The sequence below is a fragment of the Electrophorus electricus genome, chromosome 13 (genome assembly GCF_041902795.1).
Source record: "Electrophorus electricus isolate QZ-2024a chromosome 13, ASM4190279v1, whole genome shotgun sequence".
In the NCBI taxonomy this organism is placed as follows: domain Eukaryota; kingdom Metazoa; phylum Chordata; class Actinopteri; order Gymnotiformes; family Gymnotidae; genus Electrophorus; species Electrophorus electricus.
The window spans coordinates 8,352,388-8,369,553 of NC_137509.1; the positions used below are offsets into that span (position 1 = coordinate 8,352,388).

The following is a 17,166-nucleotide window of genomic DNA, read 5'->3' on the forward strand; positions in this document are numbered from 1 at the left end:
GGTATCCCCGGTTACCGTCAATGGCGAAGAGGGCTGGAGGGTGCACCAGCCCACCTTTACCGTCCTCTTTAAAGGACATCTGGTACTGGTGGCGCCCATTCCAAATACCCAGCTCGTCCCGAACCATCCTCTCCCCTGGATGCACCGTATCGTACTCCTGGAGAAACCTGCGGATAAGATCCGTGGGGACGTGGGGATTGAAAACGTGGGTGGTAACCACCCGCCGTTTCCTATCCCACAAGGGGTCCACCACGTAGTACTTCCCCACGGGGTGGTGTTGTAATTCCACCCTCCAGTCCAGAACTCTGCGGTAGTTCTCCGTAGTGGAGAGCGTGACATCGTAGAACCCCAGGGGCCCATTCCGTTGAGCACAAATGAGGTCCCCCGGCGTCAGCCCCAGAACACCAAAAAGGACCTCCCGGATAAACAGGACCCTCTCCGTAGTGACCAGCAACGGCCCCCTTGAACAAATGCTAATGTAACCTTGTTTAAAAGCAAACTAAAAACGATTTTTGCATTAAAACAATTCGACATTTAGGCATGTGTTAATAGATGGATCAGACCCCCCATTCAAACTCACGGTGACGATGTCTGACGCTGATTATCGTCCTGTATTGCTTTGCTAAAATCTCAACTAGTTTGTGTCATGCAGAGAATGCTCCTGACCCCAGCATAAAAGTAAAGAAAATACTAAAAGTAAAAAGACAACATCCAAACAAAACCATTGACATTGTTCTGTGCTAATTCCTGGTGTAAAATTCATCCTGTCAGTGTGGAAAGTCATTGGCCGTGAGTGACGTCACATGGCATGGGTTTCGTTTATCAAAGCCAACAAGCATAAGAAGTGACATTTATTTACTTTCTTTCCTTGTCAAATTTAAATTAAATTGAATTTAATTTATCTGTGACATCTTTCTCTGCATTATCTTAGCACTATCTCAAAACCAGCCAAACCAGCGAAAACAATCTTCTAAGACAAGAGACAATAGACACATAAATATTATCAAGCTCTATTTATGTTTTGTTTTTTTTCAGAAGTGCCAGCTTCATCGAGAAAGCTATGCTGAAGATAATCATGGACCTTATTTATCGCCTTTAATTTGCATTTTAAAAATACACTAGATCTTAACCAAAAGGCTTAAATGGAGCATATTTTCTCATGTAGAAAACAACGTGCGCTGTAGCGTTTAATGTTTTAATATCTAGCCTCTTTTCATGACACAAACAAGAAATTGCCACCCAAATATTTAGAAAACAAAAGTTCCGTGGTCAGAAACTGAGCACTGATGAAGACTTAAAAATGACTAACACAAACTGTGCATGGTAACAGATGGGCTATCGTCTTTAATTGTACAACTTTGTAATAAATAAATATTTCGAATCATTTGGGTAGTGAGTATGTATCACTTAGCATTAGGCACTGTATCTTTTTTATTATGTAATGCCCTACCCACACATACGCACACAAACGCACCTACGCCTTTACTCACTTGTGTTAACAAACCATACATGGACAAGGATCAAAGGACATTGAATAGATTCAGAGACGTCCCCACAGTGTGTCTTTAGCTGCCACAGTAAAAGCAGCACAGTTTCTCTTCAGTACCCAGGCCTGATTTACTTAATTTATTATTTGGGCATAGCATAGGGTGTAGCTGTGGGTTTGGTCTAGGGAAGTTTTTCGGTCTTTATTTCTTTATCTAGAGTTTAGATGTAATCTGACTTAGATACGTTCATAGGATCTTATACTAATATACTAAACAGTCAAGATTGGCTTAAGAAAACGCCATCATTTTTAAAAGATGTGTTGTACAGGGAAGTGTGCCCGTTTAGTGGGTTTGATCCTGCTGCCCTCAGCATTTGCGTGTATGATAGCCAACCTGCTGCTGTTCTTCCCCAATGGGGAGAGTCTGAAGAATGACCAGATCTCTTTGCAGGTCTGGCTTATGGGAGGACTCCTCGGTGGAGGACTGTTTGTAAGTAATGCTGGACTTTAAAAATCTCCTTGTTTCTGTCTTCTTTCCCTTCTCTTTCTTCCTTTTTCAGAACAAAATCAAATTAACTTACCTCTTGTGTAATTGTATACTCTCTTTTAATATTCTCTATAATCTATACTCTCATAAACAGTTCATTTTTACATTTGACTTCGTTTTATTTTGAATAGACATAATTGTTCTATCATAGTGTCTTGTACACATATATTGACTTTTTTCACATTTGTACTTTTTTGGCCTTTATTTTTTTGGATAAATCCAGTTCTCTGCCCCCCCAGAATTTGACCAAGAATATGCTGAAAAAAATTATATAAAGCGTGATGGGGTTATTTTCAGACATAATTTTACTAAAACAATAATATTATGCTGCACAAAAAGTGCCAGAAATGGCTTAGGTCCCAGAGGGTTAATACAACCCACCCATCACATGGATAATTCTACCCCCATCAGAGGGATAATATAACCCCTGCATCAGAGAGTTAATACAACCCCCTCCATCAGAGGGTCAATACTACCCCATCATCAGAGAGTTAATACTATCCCACCATCAGGAACTAAAATCTGGTGTCATATGAAGTTATATGAAGCAATCTGTATATGTAACATAATAAATAATATTACAATTACAGTCATAATGTAACCTATGTATGAAATATAACCTAGTGTTGTCTTGTAATTTAGCAACTGGCCTAAGGGCTGAGTTTTAAGCACTTTGTTCTACTTAGAAAAAATTAAATATAAATATGTATTGTTTGAAAATCTATATCTTTGAAATTTTAAAATTAATCTTTACCCAATTAACGTGAAACACATTTCAAATTAAAATGTGATGTTGCACATTGGAATGCTACACATCAGTAAATACATACTGCAATTCACTAAATTATATTAAATAAATTCACTAATTAGATAGAATTAAAGTTTGAAAAACAGGAAAGTAGTGAGGCAGGAAAATGTTTGAAAAAAATTGTTATATGACTTTCTTAATAGTGGGTCAGATGTATTATATTTCTAGAAAAAATTCAGAAATGTTGGCAGAAGACAAATGACTCCTCTGCATGATGTACTTTGGAATGAATACTGGCCTTGCACTTTGGAATAAAAAAACTCTCAATAGTAAAATTACACAAATACAGAATGAGATTAGATAAGGGAGCCTAATGTAGTGATCTATTACTATATACAGACATGTCTATAATGTAAGGCACTATGTATCAAACAGGTATTGTAAATTATGTTGTAAAAGTTATTTAATGTTTGTGTTTAATGATACGCTTCTTTGTTTCCATCAGATGCTGTGTCCAAGCTGTTCAGCTATCAGGGCTGGGGGCAAGGGTTGCTGTGGAAAGGGTTGCTGTGGGAACCGTTGCCGTGTAAGTGAACCCACTCCAGTAGTGAGGGAGGAAAAAAAGACTAAAAATATGCTGAACTCAAAGTAGATATGAAAAAAAGGGGAACATAAAAAACTGTAACCATGAAAGAGGAAATAAAGCAAGTTATCTGATGCTTGAATTGTTTTCACAACATTCCATAGAACAATTAACTCTGTAAATGAGTAATAGGAGCTACAGTAAATATACACATGCATCCTAGAATTAATCTAAAGTATAGAAATCTAGCCTCTATTTGAAGCTTTCCTTTAGTAAACTAAAATAAATAAATTACATTATTTTTATCATGTGAGTTAAGCTTAAGGTTAGGTTTATGTGTAAGTGTTTAATTACACTAATGCTGTGATAAACTATAATAGTGCATTGTTCAGTGGAACGTCAGGGGCACTGTGACAGTAATTGTGTGTCTATGTGTGTTCATGTGTATCTGTGTGTAGATGCTGAACTCTGTGTTTTCTTCTGCGTTTGGTCTGATTGGGGCAATATACAGTACCAGTGTTGCATCTGCTGCACTGGCTATAGGACCAAAATGCCAAGTAGCTGGCATGGAATGGAAGTATCCCTTTGAGGACATGCCCCAAGGGTAATGCAGCCCTAAACTATAAACACCCAAACAAATCCCTTCATTACACAGTGATACATGTTTCAATGTTCCGGTGCTACCGATTCCTTAAAAATAATTGAATTTATACAAGTTTGTTGACTAGAAAGCTTATTACATAAGTGCACTTTGTTCTGTAGCCTCTAGATGGCTCTTTATGAAAGCTTATTAAATAAGTGCACTTTGTTTTGTAGCCTCTAGATGGCTCTGTGTATAATGTAACTGTTATGGTTTATTACAGAAATCCTGTTCTGTGTAAACCACGTATTGCTGTATCTGGAATTTCAGAAACCTAGTCAGGATGACTTGAGTATTGGTTTTTACCTGGACTTCTGAATTTGTTGCAGACATTGTTATTTATTGATTGCTCGATAGATTTTAAACATGTGCATATGTAACATCTTTATTAACATCTCTAAATTTACATTGCTACTATTTATCCAGGAATTTATTCAAGTCTGCAACTTTAAAGTTTACTTGTTTTATGTTGCATTAGTGTCTATAGATTATGTAGCTAAGTTGAACCCTGATTGCACATAGCTTAGCTGTAAAAAGGTATCCCAATTACAACTTTAAAGGACATTATTTTTAAAAGCAAAGCAAGATACAAACCTCTCTCTTTTCCAAATGTATCAATCAACCTTAAGTCAGTCTCTCTCCCCCCCCGTGTGTGTGTGTGTGTGTGTGTGTGTGTGTATTTTGTTCTCTTGCTTCCTTTACAGGAACAACAGCTACTTGGTGGATAAATCTCTGTGGTCACTCTGTGAGTTCCCAGAGAATTCGGTCCTCTGGCACATTGTTCTCTTCTCCATTCTACTGGGCTTGGGCATGCTGCAGGTCGTGCTCCTTGGAATACAGGTCATCAATGGCTGCCTGGGCTGCTTCTGCGGCGACTGCCGAAGCAGCAAGGATGTAAGTATCATATCTTTATCATTTTTATAATACACCATATTGGTCCAACAAGGAGTTGCATACTGTATGGTTGGGAGGGTATCAGTGGTTCATTTATCACTGATAAACTGAAGGGCAATTTGACATATGAGGCAGAAACATGATACCATCAACAGATGAAACTTCAACTTTCCAGACCTACTTTGTACCATTTGGCCCTGTGCACTCTGAGCATATGAAAACTGTTATAGTGACAGGCAGATTGTCATTGAACATACTACACACTAGGTATAATATTGAGTTTTCAGAGAGGTATTAGAAAATACCATTTGATTTATTTAATCAAGAATGAGATATTACTTTTTCTAAGTCAACTTATAGGTCCTAGTTAATTTTAAGATACACTGTGAAAGCTATTGTTATAAATACCAATTGAGTTTTTTCTTTGCTTTTCAGGATGAAGCAGGATTATGACCAAAAGATACTATCAGTGAATTCAACATAATTAAACATTCCAATGTCAGATGTCTTTAAACATTTCATATGTGTACATTGACTGTATGAACAGCAGCAACTTGCTTGATGTGCTAATTTAATTTTAGTGAAGATTTATTACAAAACATGTTTGTAGCAGCAAATAAACTTTAATTTGCCAGGTGATATATTTTTCATGCAAATGTCCTAAATGCATCTTAGTAATACAGAAATATGGAAATCATGTGTTTTACCAGTATATGTTTATTTGTACCTTTCTGTAAATTAAGCAGATGTTTAATACTGTATGATTGATCTGTAGTCAAAGCCAATGTTGTGTACTGTGCTATTTATTTTGTCATCATTAATTATTTAACTAGTTACATCAGAAACGCCTATGGATTATTAGTTTAAAATAAGTATATACCTGGATTTCCTGGGCTTTGTAAAAAAAATCACATAAGTTTTATTAGAGTGATACTCTAAATTATACACATAGCTAAGCTTCAAAATGAAATCATCATTTAAGTGTGTTCTTCTCAAATCATTTTTAAACAATGCCAGCCCACAGGAACATTTTAGCACCAGGTACATTTCTAATATCAGACATTACCACTGACCATAATTGGACACAACCTCAGGCAATTTCTATTGGAATGACTTTGCAGTGCTCTCACTGTTTAAATCCTGTTTGAAAGCAGGGTCAGACACCCACAGGTTAGAAGTGACATCCACAGCTGTACAAACATCTCGGCGGGACCTTTAATGATGGGTGTTCATCACATATTAGTTAACATCTGTGTAAGTGATGCTGAATCAGCAAAAATGGCAGACTACACAGGACTCAGTGCAGAGCCTTTGATCATAGAGTAACTCAAACTGCTGTGTCTGAATCAGTCAATAACAGGTCAACAAACTGGAGAAACCCTGCTTTTAGATTTGCTTCCACACACCAAGGATGATCCTACATATCCTGGACTTGAGTTAAGCATATACCTTTTGTTGCCACAGCAATAAAATTGTTACCCTATTGTTACCCTACAACTGTGCCAGCATTGAAGAGCACTGTAAACCTGCTAGGACAGCCCCACTAACTGATAATTGCAAACATGCCTTGCATGTTTTAGCCATATGTGGAGATAACTGCTGAGGTGCTTGTGTTGTAACAGGCTGAATGAATCATGGTCTTGTTCCAAATCAGGTGTAGATCCCTTTTTTAACCAAGGGGTCCTTTTGGGGCTCAGAGGGTTTGATTAGTGTGGCTTATGTGGCAGAAAAAGTATAAAAGTCTGGTAGCTCTCATTTGGTACCTGAGTACTTAAACTGTGTATTAAACTGGTTCTGAACTGTGCATTTCACCTGAAATTTCCTTATGCTGTAAGTGAAAGCAAATGCAAAGAGTTGAAAAAACATTGAGAGACACTGGAGGGAGAGATTGATTACAAGAGAGAGAAGATTATCTGCTTCTTATCATGCAGATCACATATGTTCCCACACCAACAAGATGAGGGGAATGTGAAGGGTAAAAGACTGAGCAGACAAAAGAGGGAAAGGGGTGAGCTAAAAAGCAGAAAAAAGGTTTTGTGGGTTTGCGGAAAATAACCCACCAGAACCAATGAGAGTTGGTATGTGCTCAAATGGACTAATTCAGTTTGACCTCTCTGCCAATTTCACACATACATGCATGCGCGCACGCACCCCCCCCCCCCCCCCCACACACACACACAGAGAAACAGTGCAGATCTTGTCATAAACAAAACAAAATACACTGGTATTTCCACAATACTGTTTTTAAACAAACCCGGAACATATTTTTAACGGCTTATACCGCAGTTGGACATACAAGTGTTGTCACATTTGGAATGAACCCAAGTGGAAGTACACAAATAAAAATTTCTCCATGGTAAACAAGTCTCTTGGGGTGTGACATCCTCAAAAGAAAATCACATTACTGCTGTTAGCTGTGTTTTGGTAAGATAGGCATTCAACACAACCATACTTGGAGCACAAATCATACTGACCCTGCCACCCTGAGCCAAATGAAAAAAAGCTAATTTAAAGTACTGTAAACTGATCTCTAAGAGGAGCGAGGGAGCATGTGAAAGAGTTGACTGAAAAAGGGGAAACATGGGGACAAAGGAGGAGGAAATGGGAGGGGAGAATGCAAGGAGGGAGGAAAACTGGTCTGAGGCAACTTGAGCTAGACTGTGCCAGTAATAATTCTGGATGTGTCTAAGCTCAGAAAAGCCTGAGTATGAATGCGGCCATACTACTTATAAAGGTAAGAAGGAGTAAACACTTATTACATCAGTAATTGTAATGCAGGAGTGTACATGCCATTTTTCTGCCCTCAGACACAGCTGTGTACCAGGTCATTGTTCACTCCTGCTGAAACAGATCCTTTGAGCTTTCATAATTACCTCCAAACCTGTTGCAGGTTGCAACCATCCACAGTAGTTTGATTACATAAAGAAAAATTAGAAAGACTGATATGAGTAATTTGTTTTAATTATTACTGTCTAAACATTATAAATTTAGATTATCTCAGTCAAAATAGGATTTTTTCTCCAAATGACTACATATAGAGTGGTCTCCTATTGAAAGATAGCACTACAACACTATTACTTTTATCTAGCTATTTTTATACTTTGCTGTCCAACTCCAGTGGTAGCCATTTTCAAAATAAGAGGAGGGCCAAAGATTAATTGGGGACGAGAATTGACGGCCTCTTATTACACATATGGACTATAACTTACTTGTAGCTGACCAGTTGGTTTGCATGAATTAGGGAGAGGCATGTTCTGTTATGGACCTCATGTCTGTGTCATTCTCTAATGGTTACTGTCATAGAGCCCATATTTGATCATGACACAACAAAATGCATAGTACATTTACCTGACACTTTGTAAGACAAAGCAACTTACAATTACGACTGAAGACAACTTGAGCAACTGAGGGTTAAGGGTCTTGCACAGGGGCCCAACAGGGGCAACTCAGAGGAGGTGGGGTTTGCACCAGTAACCTTCCAATTACAAGTCAAATACCTTAACCACTAATGGCATCTACCACTGGCCTATATAGCAGTTCTCATTGAAAGTGTGAAGATAGCATCTTCATGACAAGGAAAACCAACAAATTAAAACATCCTCTTGAATTCATGTGAAATACCCCCCAAAAGATGCCTTCTTCAGAGTTGTTTCTTAGCTAAGATGTGGTTGAGTTAGTGACAAGTTTCTAGCATATAATGTAGTCAATGCCCTCCGTGATAAATATAAATTGAAAGTGTGCTTTTTTTTCTCTGAGTTAGCTTGATATATCATATTGTACTACATCAAGGTCACTATATTTACTGTTATGCACTGACAATGAATGACCTTAATAAAACACAAGGTTACATGTAAAAGAACTTTCTATTCTGTTGTATATTCAGGAATATAAATGCTAAGAAAAGTGTGTTAGAATCCTTGCAAAATGTCAAAAAGACCAACTCCAAAGTGGCCTTTGGTAAAATGTTCTGGTTTACACTGATCTGAAATCAGTTCTTTCTCTATACTAAAGGGCATATGCTAAGCTCTGTTGCTCCTTATCAAAGGACCACAGTGCTTAGTTAATCATCCCCACTCACTCATGTGGGTCACTGAGAGATAGCGTCCCACTTCATGACTCTCCAAAACTCCTTTACCCACAAAACTCCTTAATGCTTTCACCCTTGTCAGAATTAGAAGGAAGGATATGAAAGGGCAAAATAAAAAGACAGGTGGGTGAAAGAAGTAGCTCAAATGGGAGGGAGAGAGAGAAAATTCACAACAGAAGTGAACATTGTCGTTCAGAGGATCTAGGGAAGTGAATTTGTATTGTGCCTTTAAAAAAAAAAAACTCAAGAGAGAATGAAGCCAATTTTGTACAGTTCAGAGTGAATCTGACTTTCCTGTAACACCACTGTTAAAGTATAGCAACAACTTAATATTGTACACATTACTAATATGCACATATCCATATACTTACAGAATTTTCATACCTGAAATGATATACACAGATATAAAACAGAAATAAAACTAATTTTAATGAGGTCAGCATTGGTGAAATTCCATTCCTTTTATTTTACAGTGATCGAAGACTAGTTTTCTTTTATCAAATTCTAACCATCACCATTGCAATAGAATGTGAAGAACTAATTACAAGTCAGGAACAAATCCTATTTTTTAACAATCTGCCCAAAAACCAATACTTGAAAATAAACACAGACACACAACACATCTGGCAACAAAAGAGAGTCTGGTGTGCAAGCCAGATTGTGAAGTAGACATGCTGGTCTGCATTTTAATCTAGTTCACCTTTGCAAATCAACTCTGTAAATTTCCACAAAGAACACCCAATGGCAAAGTTCCTGAGAGACTGCTCAGAATAACAATGTAAATAGGAGTATAAGCTCTTGGTAAGTAATTACACATAGCTGACTATCACATAGATAACCATTTTCAGGGAATTAGTGGCTCTATAGGAATTATTAACTGGTTGAAGAAATATTTGAAATCTCCATAAAGGTGAAATGATGTATCCTTCATGGGTGGGTGATGTGAATGAGCCTTAAATGCATCATCGAAAATGAAAAGGACACACTTATGGACACAGGAAATAAACAAGACCTACTCACTTTCTTTGTTTGCTGTCCAGATGAATATTTCCAGGTAAAAACATATTCCCTTTAGCCAGGTAGTGTAGCAGTGACATTGACATGCATGCTTCTTGGTAAACAAAATAACTAAGTTTACTTTAAAAAAGATACAGTGACAGTTTTAGCTTGAATTCTGGACTTTAGGAAAAGACAGACAAGGTGTGCCTGTGTTCCTGAGTCATTCTCATCTTACACAGAGCAACAACAAGTCACTGAACCAGTTCAGATATACAGCTTTGATCAGGTCACTAAAGCAATGCAGATTAAAATGCATTTATAGCACTGGTGAATGTGAAGGAGTTGGATTCACAGAACAAAAATCATTACTGAGTGCTTATTATTGGTGCAAAATCAAAATTATTTGTCATGCTTGTGAAAATAATTCTATTCAAAATCATGTCACAAGCATTCAGGCTAAAAATAAAATATCTATTAAAAGTTTTGTTAGACCAGCTATAGTGGAGGGAGGAGTTGTGAGTACCTCGTATAATCACTTACCCACGTCAATATGAATGCCCTGCACACATCTACCACATTGGGCTATATTTATTTGATATGTACCAGGAATCAAAAAATGTTCCATGGGAACATAAATGGGTTTCTTTATTTTTGTTATTTCATTCACTCCTCTGAGTACATTTATTTTAACATTGGTGAGATATTGTAAAACTACATAAAATTGTGTAATCGTGGAGAGGCTTGTTTTGTAACAATATGAAACATTTTAAAAAGCTAGATAAAAATGAAACTGCACTGGCACAGTTATGCAAAAGTTGTAGAACAAGTACTGAACTGTAAAGAGAATGTTTATTATTCATTCTTGGAAGCTCGCCAGTCTTGGAGCGTCACACTCCCGAGTACGGGAGGCGTGCTCCAAATCCACGCGCCTGAAGTAAGCTATATAAAGCTAAAGTGCTCCGTGCACTCCAAGGGCTTTGCGTGTTATTTTAGAGGCAGATCGCAAGCACAGCGCGTTGTGCTCGAATTCGGTGAAATGTAAGTAATTTGAATAGTGAAATGAGTTAAATCTCAGAAATCTAAACAAGCCTGAAACGTTCAGAAGACGTGAAAAAAGATTTTGGCAGAAAAAAGCGTCAAGTTCATTTTGTGACTTCTTACTGTAACTGGTAAGTTAATGTTGCCAATTAGTGATAATATTGTAACTTACGTGTCAGACTGTATAAAACCTTTCGTGTCAGCGAAGTTAGCTACACTCGATTACTTGTTTACCTGATTTATGACTTGGGTGTCACGGTGGGAGTGTCTCTACCGTCGAAGAAATATTATTGCCAGTTTTATCTCACGTCATTTGATTATTGGCCTAAATAACATTAAACCACATTAAACCATCTGTTGAATTACCCCCAAATTGAATGAATGTTCGGATTTGTAATCGATTTGTCTAACTGTTGTTTACCCTACTAATCAAAGGTAGTCTCGCTCAAAAAATCTTTGAATTAAATGAATGCGGCTTGCTGGATTTCCATCAATTGGCCGATAGATAGAGGTACATATAAAACTAACTCCAGATTAGCAGGATATCTTTCCGTGGGTCTTTTACTGACCCACTTTCTCCTGAGCTCCAGCTTGTTGCCAACAGTTTTATATAACATGCTTTACACACACTTTTTTTTTTTTTTTTTTACTATGAATGGATTTACTTGGAAGATTCGTGAATGTCCTATAAAATATTTGATTTCACGAGCTACTAGTAAATGTTGCAAGTACAGACGTTTTTTAAAAAAAACCCTGAAGTCTACTGCACATGCTGGGGCATTTTTGTGCGCGTGTGTCAGTTTGTACGTCACGTACAGCACATAGGCAACGCGCTTTTCGCTTGTGTGAGTGTGCGTACATGGTACGAAAGCGCTAGAGCGATGGTTGAATTGCGGAATTGCTGCCTTTAAACTAGCTGATAAAATATATCTTACCGTATTACCGTCTCTAAATAGAAACTGTGCATTTAAAGCAATTGCCAGGTCTGTTGCACAGCAAATTCGCTTAATCTCTTTCACACATTATTAAAACCACACACATTTACTGGTCACGCACATTGTCCTATGTAACATTTTAGATTTTGTTTTCAAACTCGGGGCTACATACTTCCTTAATATTTGGCAGTAGTGGATACTGTAAATCACTTAGCGTAATCTCTAAGAGCCTTGAGTATCTCCCAGTTACAAGTTCGTCTTGATTGTTATTATTAGTTAAATGCTCCACTTCAGTCAAGCAAATATTCAAGTTCAGACCGTAAATGATGAGAAAATACGAAAATATATTAAGAAGTAGAAGAAACTATATAAAAAAAACCGTATTTCTCTACTTAGATCCACCCTTTTCGTGTGGGTGAATTTAAAAAGACAACGGTAATACAAAAGAGTGAGATTGCTGTAATACATGAAATACCTAGTTGTAAGTATACACCTCTGCAGATTCTTTGGAGAGCATTTTACTGGGCAAGTTTTTAATTCAACATGACAGCAAAATCACTGCTGCCCTTGGCATGTTGCCTAACTCTGAGGGGTCAAAACAGGGATGTTCATAGATTCTGCTGCAGTCCACTCAACCTTGCACACCAATGATGTATGTATGGTAAATGCCTTTCACATTTAGAAGAACCACAAGAATGTCATCTGTGTTATATTAGTGGCCAAACCACTGAAGAAACATTTAATTTTGATTATATTTAATTTGATGGCTTCTTAGACAGAAAGAAAATATGCACTAGTTGTGTGTGTGTGTATGTAAAATATATATATTACACACACGCACACATTTACAGTAGTATGTATTGCCAGTGGGATTCATGTTCAGGGTTCTGAGAAAAGGCTAGGTAAATATGGGGGAGAGGAGGTGTGGTGATGTGTTGTGAGTAAACTTTGGAGAACTGCTTGGAAAATGTCAAGTTGAATTCCTTCATTTGTGTTTATTTAACCACAGAACACAGACCCAGATATGTAGACTGCCCTACCAGGTGGTGCAATACGACAGGAAGATTGCCTTGTACAATCACATAGATGTTCTGTTTATATGTAGTTAGCTTATAAGTAAATGACCACTTGAGCAGCAAAACCACACAGAACCCGGTTCCTCATGTCATTCTGGGACCAGAACCCTGAGGGGAGAGAGACTGCCAGGGAATGCTTCAGACAGTAAGAACAGCAGCTCACAATCCTTCACCATGACCAGACAGACTACACAACATGAGTCTGTGTTGAATTTTGGGTGTGACCAAAGAATCAGTGCAGTAGAGGAGTCTGCACTGGCTGTATTTATGCTAGCACAAAGAATAGAATTTAACTTTTCACTTTTGGTTCTACAAATGACAGTGGTGAATATGTAAGATTTCCAATTGCAGTACAAGATAAATTATAAACATGGTTACAATTTTTCTATGGTTTTATGGCTCTAGTACTGTGAAAATGTGTACTGAGAAAATCCTTTGAACATTTTGTTCTCACAGCCTGGGGCCAAGCTCGAGCCATGGCACTAAAAGCTGTCAATTTCATGCTGCCTTATATTACTTTGCACTAAGATGGCTTAGTCTTAAAATAACACTAAGGTGTGTCCATCTATGTTGTAGGATGGTGAGCATACAGTGTATGGTGAGTGACAGAAGATTTCTATAGCACTTTATATGGTTTAATGTAAAGCCTAATGCAAATCTTAACTCTTGAATTCTTCTATACTCAGAGGAAATTCAAATCAAACATTTGCTATGTTTATTCGTAGCAACCCTGACTATCATTCATAATTCACGTGAATGCTTGTCAAAGTTGCATGTAAATCGTTAAGGTCTTAGTTTTTACAGATACTAAGAACATAAATAATCACCAGAATTCAGTGATGACATGCTGATCTCTTACATAATCAATTATATATACATAATCAATTATATATTCAGGTTTATATTGTTTTGCTCAGAACATCGGTCAAACAGAAAGATGCTAATGTCATTGCAGGGTTAAAGGCAACTGATATTTTTAGTTCATTTATTGATTGCAGGCTGTTAAATGTAGCTCATAACTGCCTGAGTGATCATTAACGAAAGAAATCTGCCAGTCTTACGAGAGATTACCTAATAGCTATGATATGGAGTGACTTGAGGAATTAAACTGAGGGGTAGAGATGTGTAGAGATGGAGAACATTTTAATTGGTGGCTCAAGTGAAGTAAAATGAAAATGGATTGGCTTGAACGTTTAGAAGATGAATGAATGAATGAATTGCCATATGTAGTATTGAGAGCATGGATGAGCGTGGGAGGGAGAGAAGGCTAAGTTGAACCACTGGTAATTAAAAGTGAATACAATTGCATGTAGTTAATGGAAGCCTACTTATAGATTGATTTTTCTGTCAAAACGTTGCTGGATCCTGGGAGAGAGTGTTCCCAGTCAAAGAGTCAGTAGCAGAGATGGCACGCTAAAACGTGCAACGAGAAGTAAAGCCAGCTGAACAGATTCCTGAGGATATTTTAAAATTAAGATGATAAAAAAAAAGCTGTCTCTCTCATTCCTGCCTTACAAGGGCTTGTTCCAGTTCCCAGACCCAGTGGAAGTGTCATATCATGATCATAGACATGTACTGACATGGATTTCTGTGATACTGATTTTATCAGGACTTTCTTCTTTTGCTGTATTTCCAGTAAACTGGAACAACTGGTTTATGTTCAAACATATTTGAACATATTGTTTGTGAATGTTGGATAGCCCAAGCAATTTGTAATTATGACTCATAGAAGGTTATGAGAACATGACCAGTAGCAGGTTTCAATCAGTCTTGGGTTTATCAGATTATCTGTTGAGCCAATTGGTGTCAATGCATTGGATTAGGCAGTACTGGGTACTATTCCTAAAGGCAGTGGGGTCGAGATTATATGTTAACTTTTATATCACTTAAATTAATGGTTTGTTCCCACTCAGTGCCTTGGTGGCTGTAAAGGTCAGGATTAAAAAAATAATTTTTCCAATTCACACACAAACAACTAAAATGAGATGAAAGGAGGGAAAGCAGTTTGAGATGTTACCTCAGTTGTCATTTAAATAGGGATATTTCACATCTTAAAATAGGCTCCACTTAAACTTCGTCACCTAGAAGTATACATTAGAAGAATTAAAGCACTTGTAATTCTACAAAAAAATTTTCTTGTATTGTTTTCTTTTTATTGTCATCTAGAGGAATGGGTGTGAAGGTACTCCTGTGCTTCCCCTTCTACAGACGATGCAAAGAACGATGCAAGAACAGGCAGTGCCCTCGTGAAACAGGTAAAGAGATCCATACTTCACCTTATGACTATGATCCACTAAGCCTTCCACACATGAGTATCTTCCAGTGCTCCATATTAAATGAGCTGTAGGATCCCCCCCGCCTCATTTTGCATACAACATGAGGTCAAGTTCTTTGGAATTAAAACAATAGTCCTACATAAATTTTACTTGTTAAAAAATGTCATACATGCCTTTTTAATTTCTCATATTAGCTGTATTACATGCAGAATGTCCTCAAGTTCAGTTTATTCGTCACATACATAGTCATACACAGTATAACTCGCAGTGAAATGGGAGCATGTGCAGTAGAGTTCAGTTTAAGCTTGCACAGGTTTACAACAAATTTGGAGTCTAACCATAACTAGCTTTAATTGAACTACTTAGTTTGGCAGCCCATGAATTCCATAGTGTAATACTTACAAACAACACAACCAAGCACATGGTGGGAAAGTACATAGTACCTTAGCTATGGTAGTGGTGGTGTTAGGATGAATATGGGTCAGATGAGCTAGTTAGTGAGGTACTTGTTACATATACATAAACATGCCCTTTAAATCATATATTAATCAATTTAGAAAGCTCAGCATTTTAAAAAGGTTAATGATTAATCATGCCTAATAATATATCATGCCTGATAATGTTATCGGATACACAAGCTTTTTGTGTTCTTGTTCTGCCATAGCTCTGATGTTTTAATGAAACTCTATCTTTAAGAATCCCCAGTGTCGAGTGAGGAGCGGAAGACCCGTCTCTCCTCCTCCACATCCATGAGCAGTGAGGGCGACAACAGCAGCAGCCTGGGAGGGCAGCGTGCATTTTTTTCCCAGAAGGCCCGGGTCTCCCTCAGACACCAGATCGACAGTAACATTAATGAAGTGGATGCCACATATTAACTCTCACTGGTTGCCAAGCTCCTGAAAATGAACTCTGACCCTGAGCTGTGAACTTTTGAGGACTGAAAAGTAGAGTTAGCATTGATGGAGGCTGTAGTGTTTATGTTTTCACTGCTCAAGCACCACTGAATCATGTTTACACTGAAGGAGAGATGTTTACAAGATTTACAAAAAAAGTGCTGTCTGTGTTGACCTGTTTGTCCTGCTCACCTTCCTTGGTGTGGTAGGTCCCATACTGTTGAGTTTTCTGTGGGCTGGTTTCCTGGATTTGGATTAAGCCTAGTCATGGACAAAAAAGCATTGGCACACAATGAAAATTCATTTTAGTCTAGACTTAATCTGGGGCTGGTAAACTGGCCCTGAAGGTCACAGATATCTGCATAGTTTTGGTTATTTTGTGCAAATGAGTTAATTCATAACACTAGTATTCACTTCAACTATAATATATTTATATTTCTTCCTTGTTGGGACAAAATCTAACAATGAATTGTAATTGCAGACAAAGAAGAGGTTGTACTCATTTTTCCCCACTTTACAAAACAATGTTTTTAAGCCTTCTTGATCTCTTTCCAAGTGCTATTTCCCAGCCAGAGCCAACTGGTTAATATGCAATCTAGGAGCAAATGTGTTGCATACTGCGTGTAGAGGTTAAACGGACATTAGACACTTCCATATTCATCACATTTTTTTGCATTTTAAATTACTGATCTTACAGAGGTACTTTTATCATACAGCAGGGCTGACTGATTGAATACTCTCCTAACCCATGATGTCTAATAGTATATCACTGTTCAGAATGCTTAGTTTGTTTTATGTAAATTTATAAAATGATTTCATTAATACCGATATTACACTTCTGTATGTTAAAATATTTTAAAATAAAAAATATATAAATTACATTAACAAAATTAAAACAGCAGTAAACGCTTGCTGGTTTGGTAGAACAATTGTAAACATTAACATTTATGTATGTATTTTAAAT

The 17,166-nt window shown here is 37.4% G+C and overlaps 1 protein-coding gene, 1 long non-coding RNA gene and 1 other non-coding gene across 5 annotated transcripts in view; 2 read left to right on the forward strand and 1 right to left on the reverse strand.

The window, feature by feature from the left end:
* Positions 1-10,196, reverse strand: part of tmem88b (transmembrane protein 88 b) — a 139,662-nt gene extending 129,466 nt beyond the window's left edge. For 2 of the 3 annotated variants that reach the window (XR_014115787.1, XR_014115780.1), the window contains exon 1: positions 10,006-10,196. This is a non-coding gene — a transcript (transmembrane protein 88 b). The remainder of the gene's footprint in view (positions 1-10,005) is intronic. The other variant, XR_014115779.1, reaches the window with a different exon arrangement.
* Positions 13-5,595, forward strand: tm4sf5 (transmembrane 4 L six family member 5). Its single transcript, XM_027031346.3, has 5 exons — positions 13-1,976; positions 3,287-3,367; positions 3,823-3,968; positions 4,709-4,898; positions 5,334-5,595. The coding sequence occupies exons 1-5, from the start codon at positions 1,803-1,805 to the stop codon at positions 5,349-5,351; spliced, it is 609 nt and encodes a 202-aa protein (XP_026887147.2). The 5' UTR covers positions 13-1,802; the 3' UTR covers positions 5,352-5,595.
* A 742-nt stretch (positions 10,197-10,938) lies between the features above and the next one.
* On the forward strand, positions 10,939-17,098 carry LOC113590998 (uncharacterized). The gene is made up of 3 exons (XR_003412154.3): positions 10,939-11,153; positions 15,200-15,288; positions 16,006-17,098. It is a non-coding gene; the product is annotated as an uncharacterized LOC113590998 (long non-coding RNA).
* Positions 17,099-17,166: the final 68 nt, after the last annotated feature.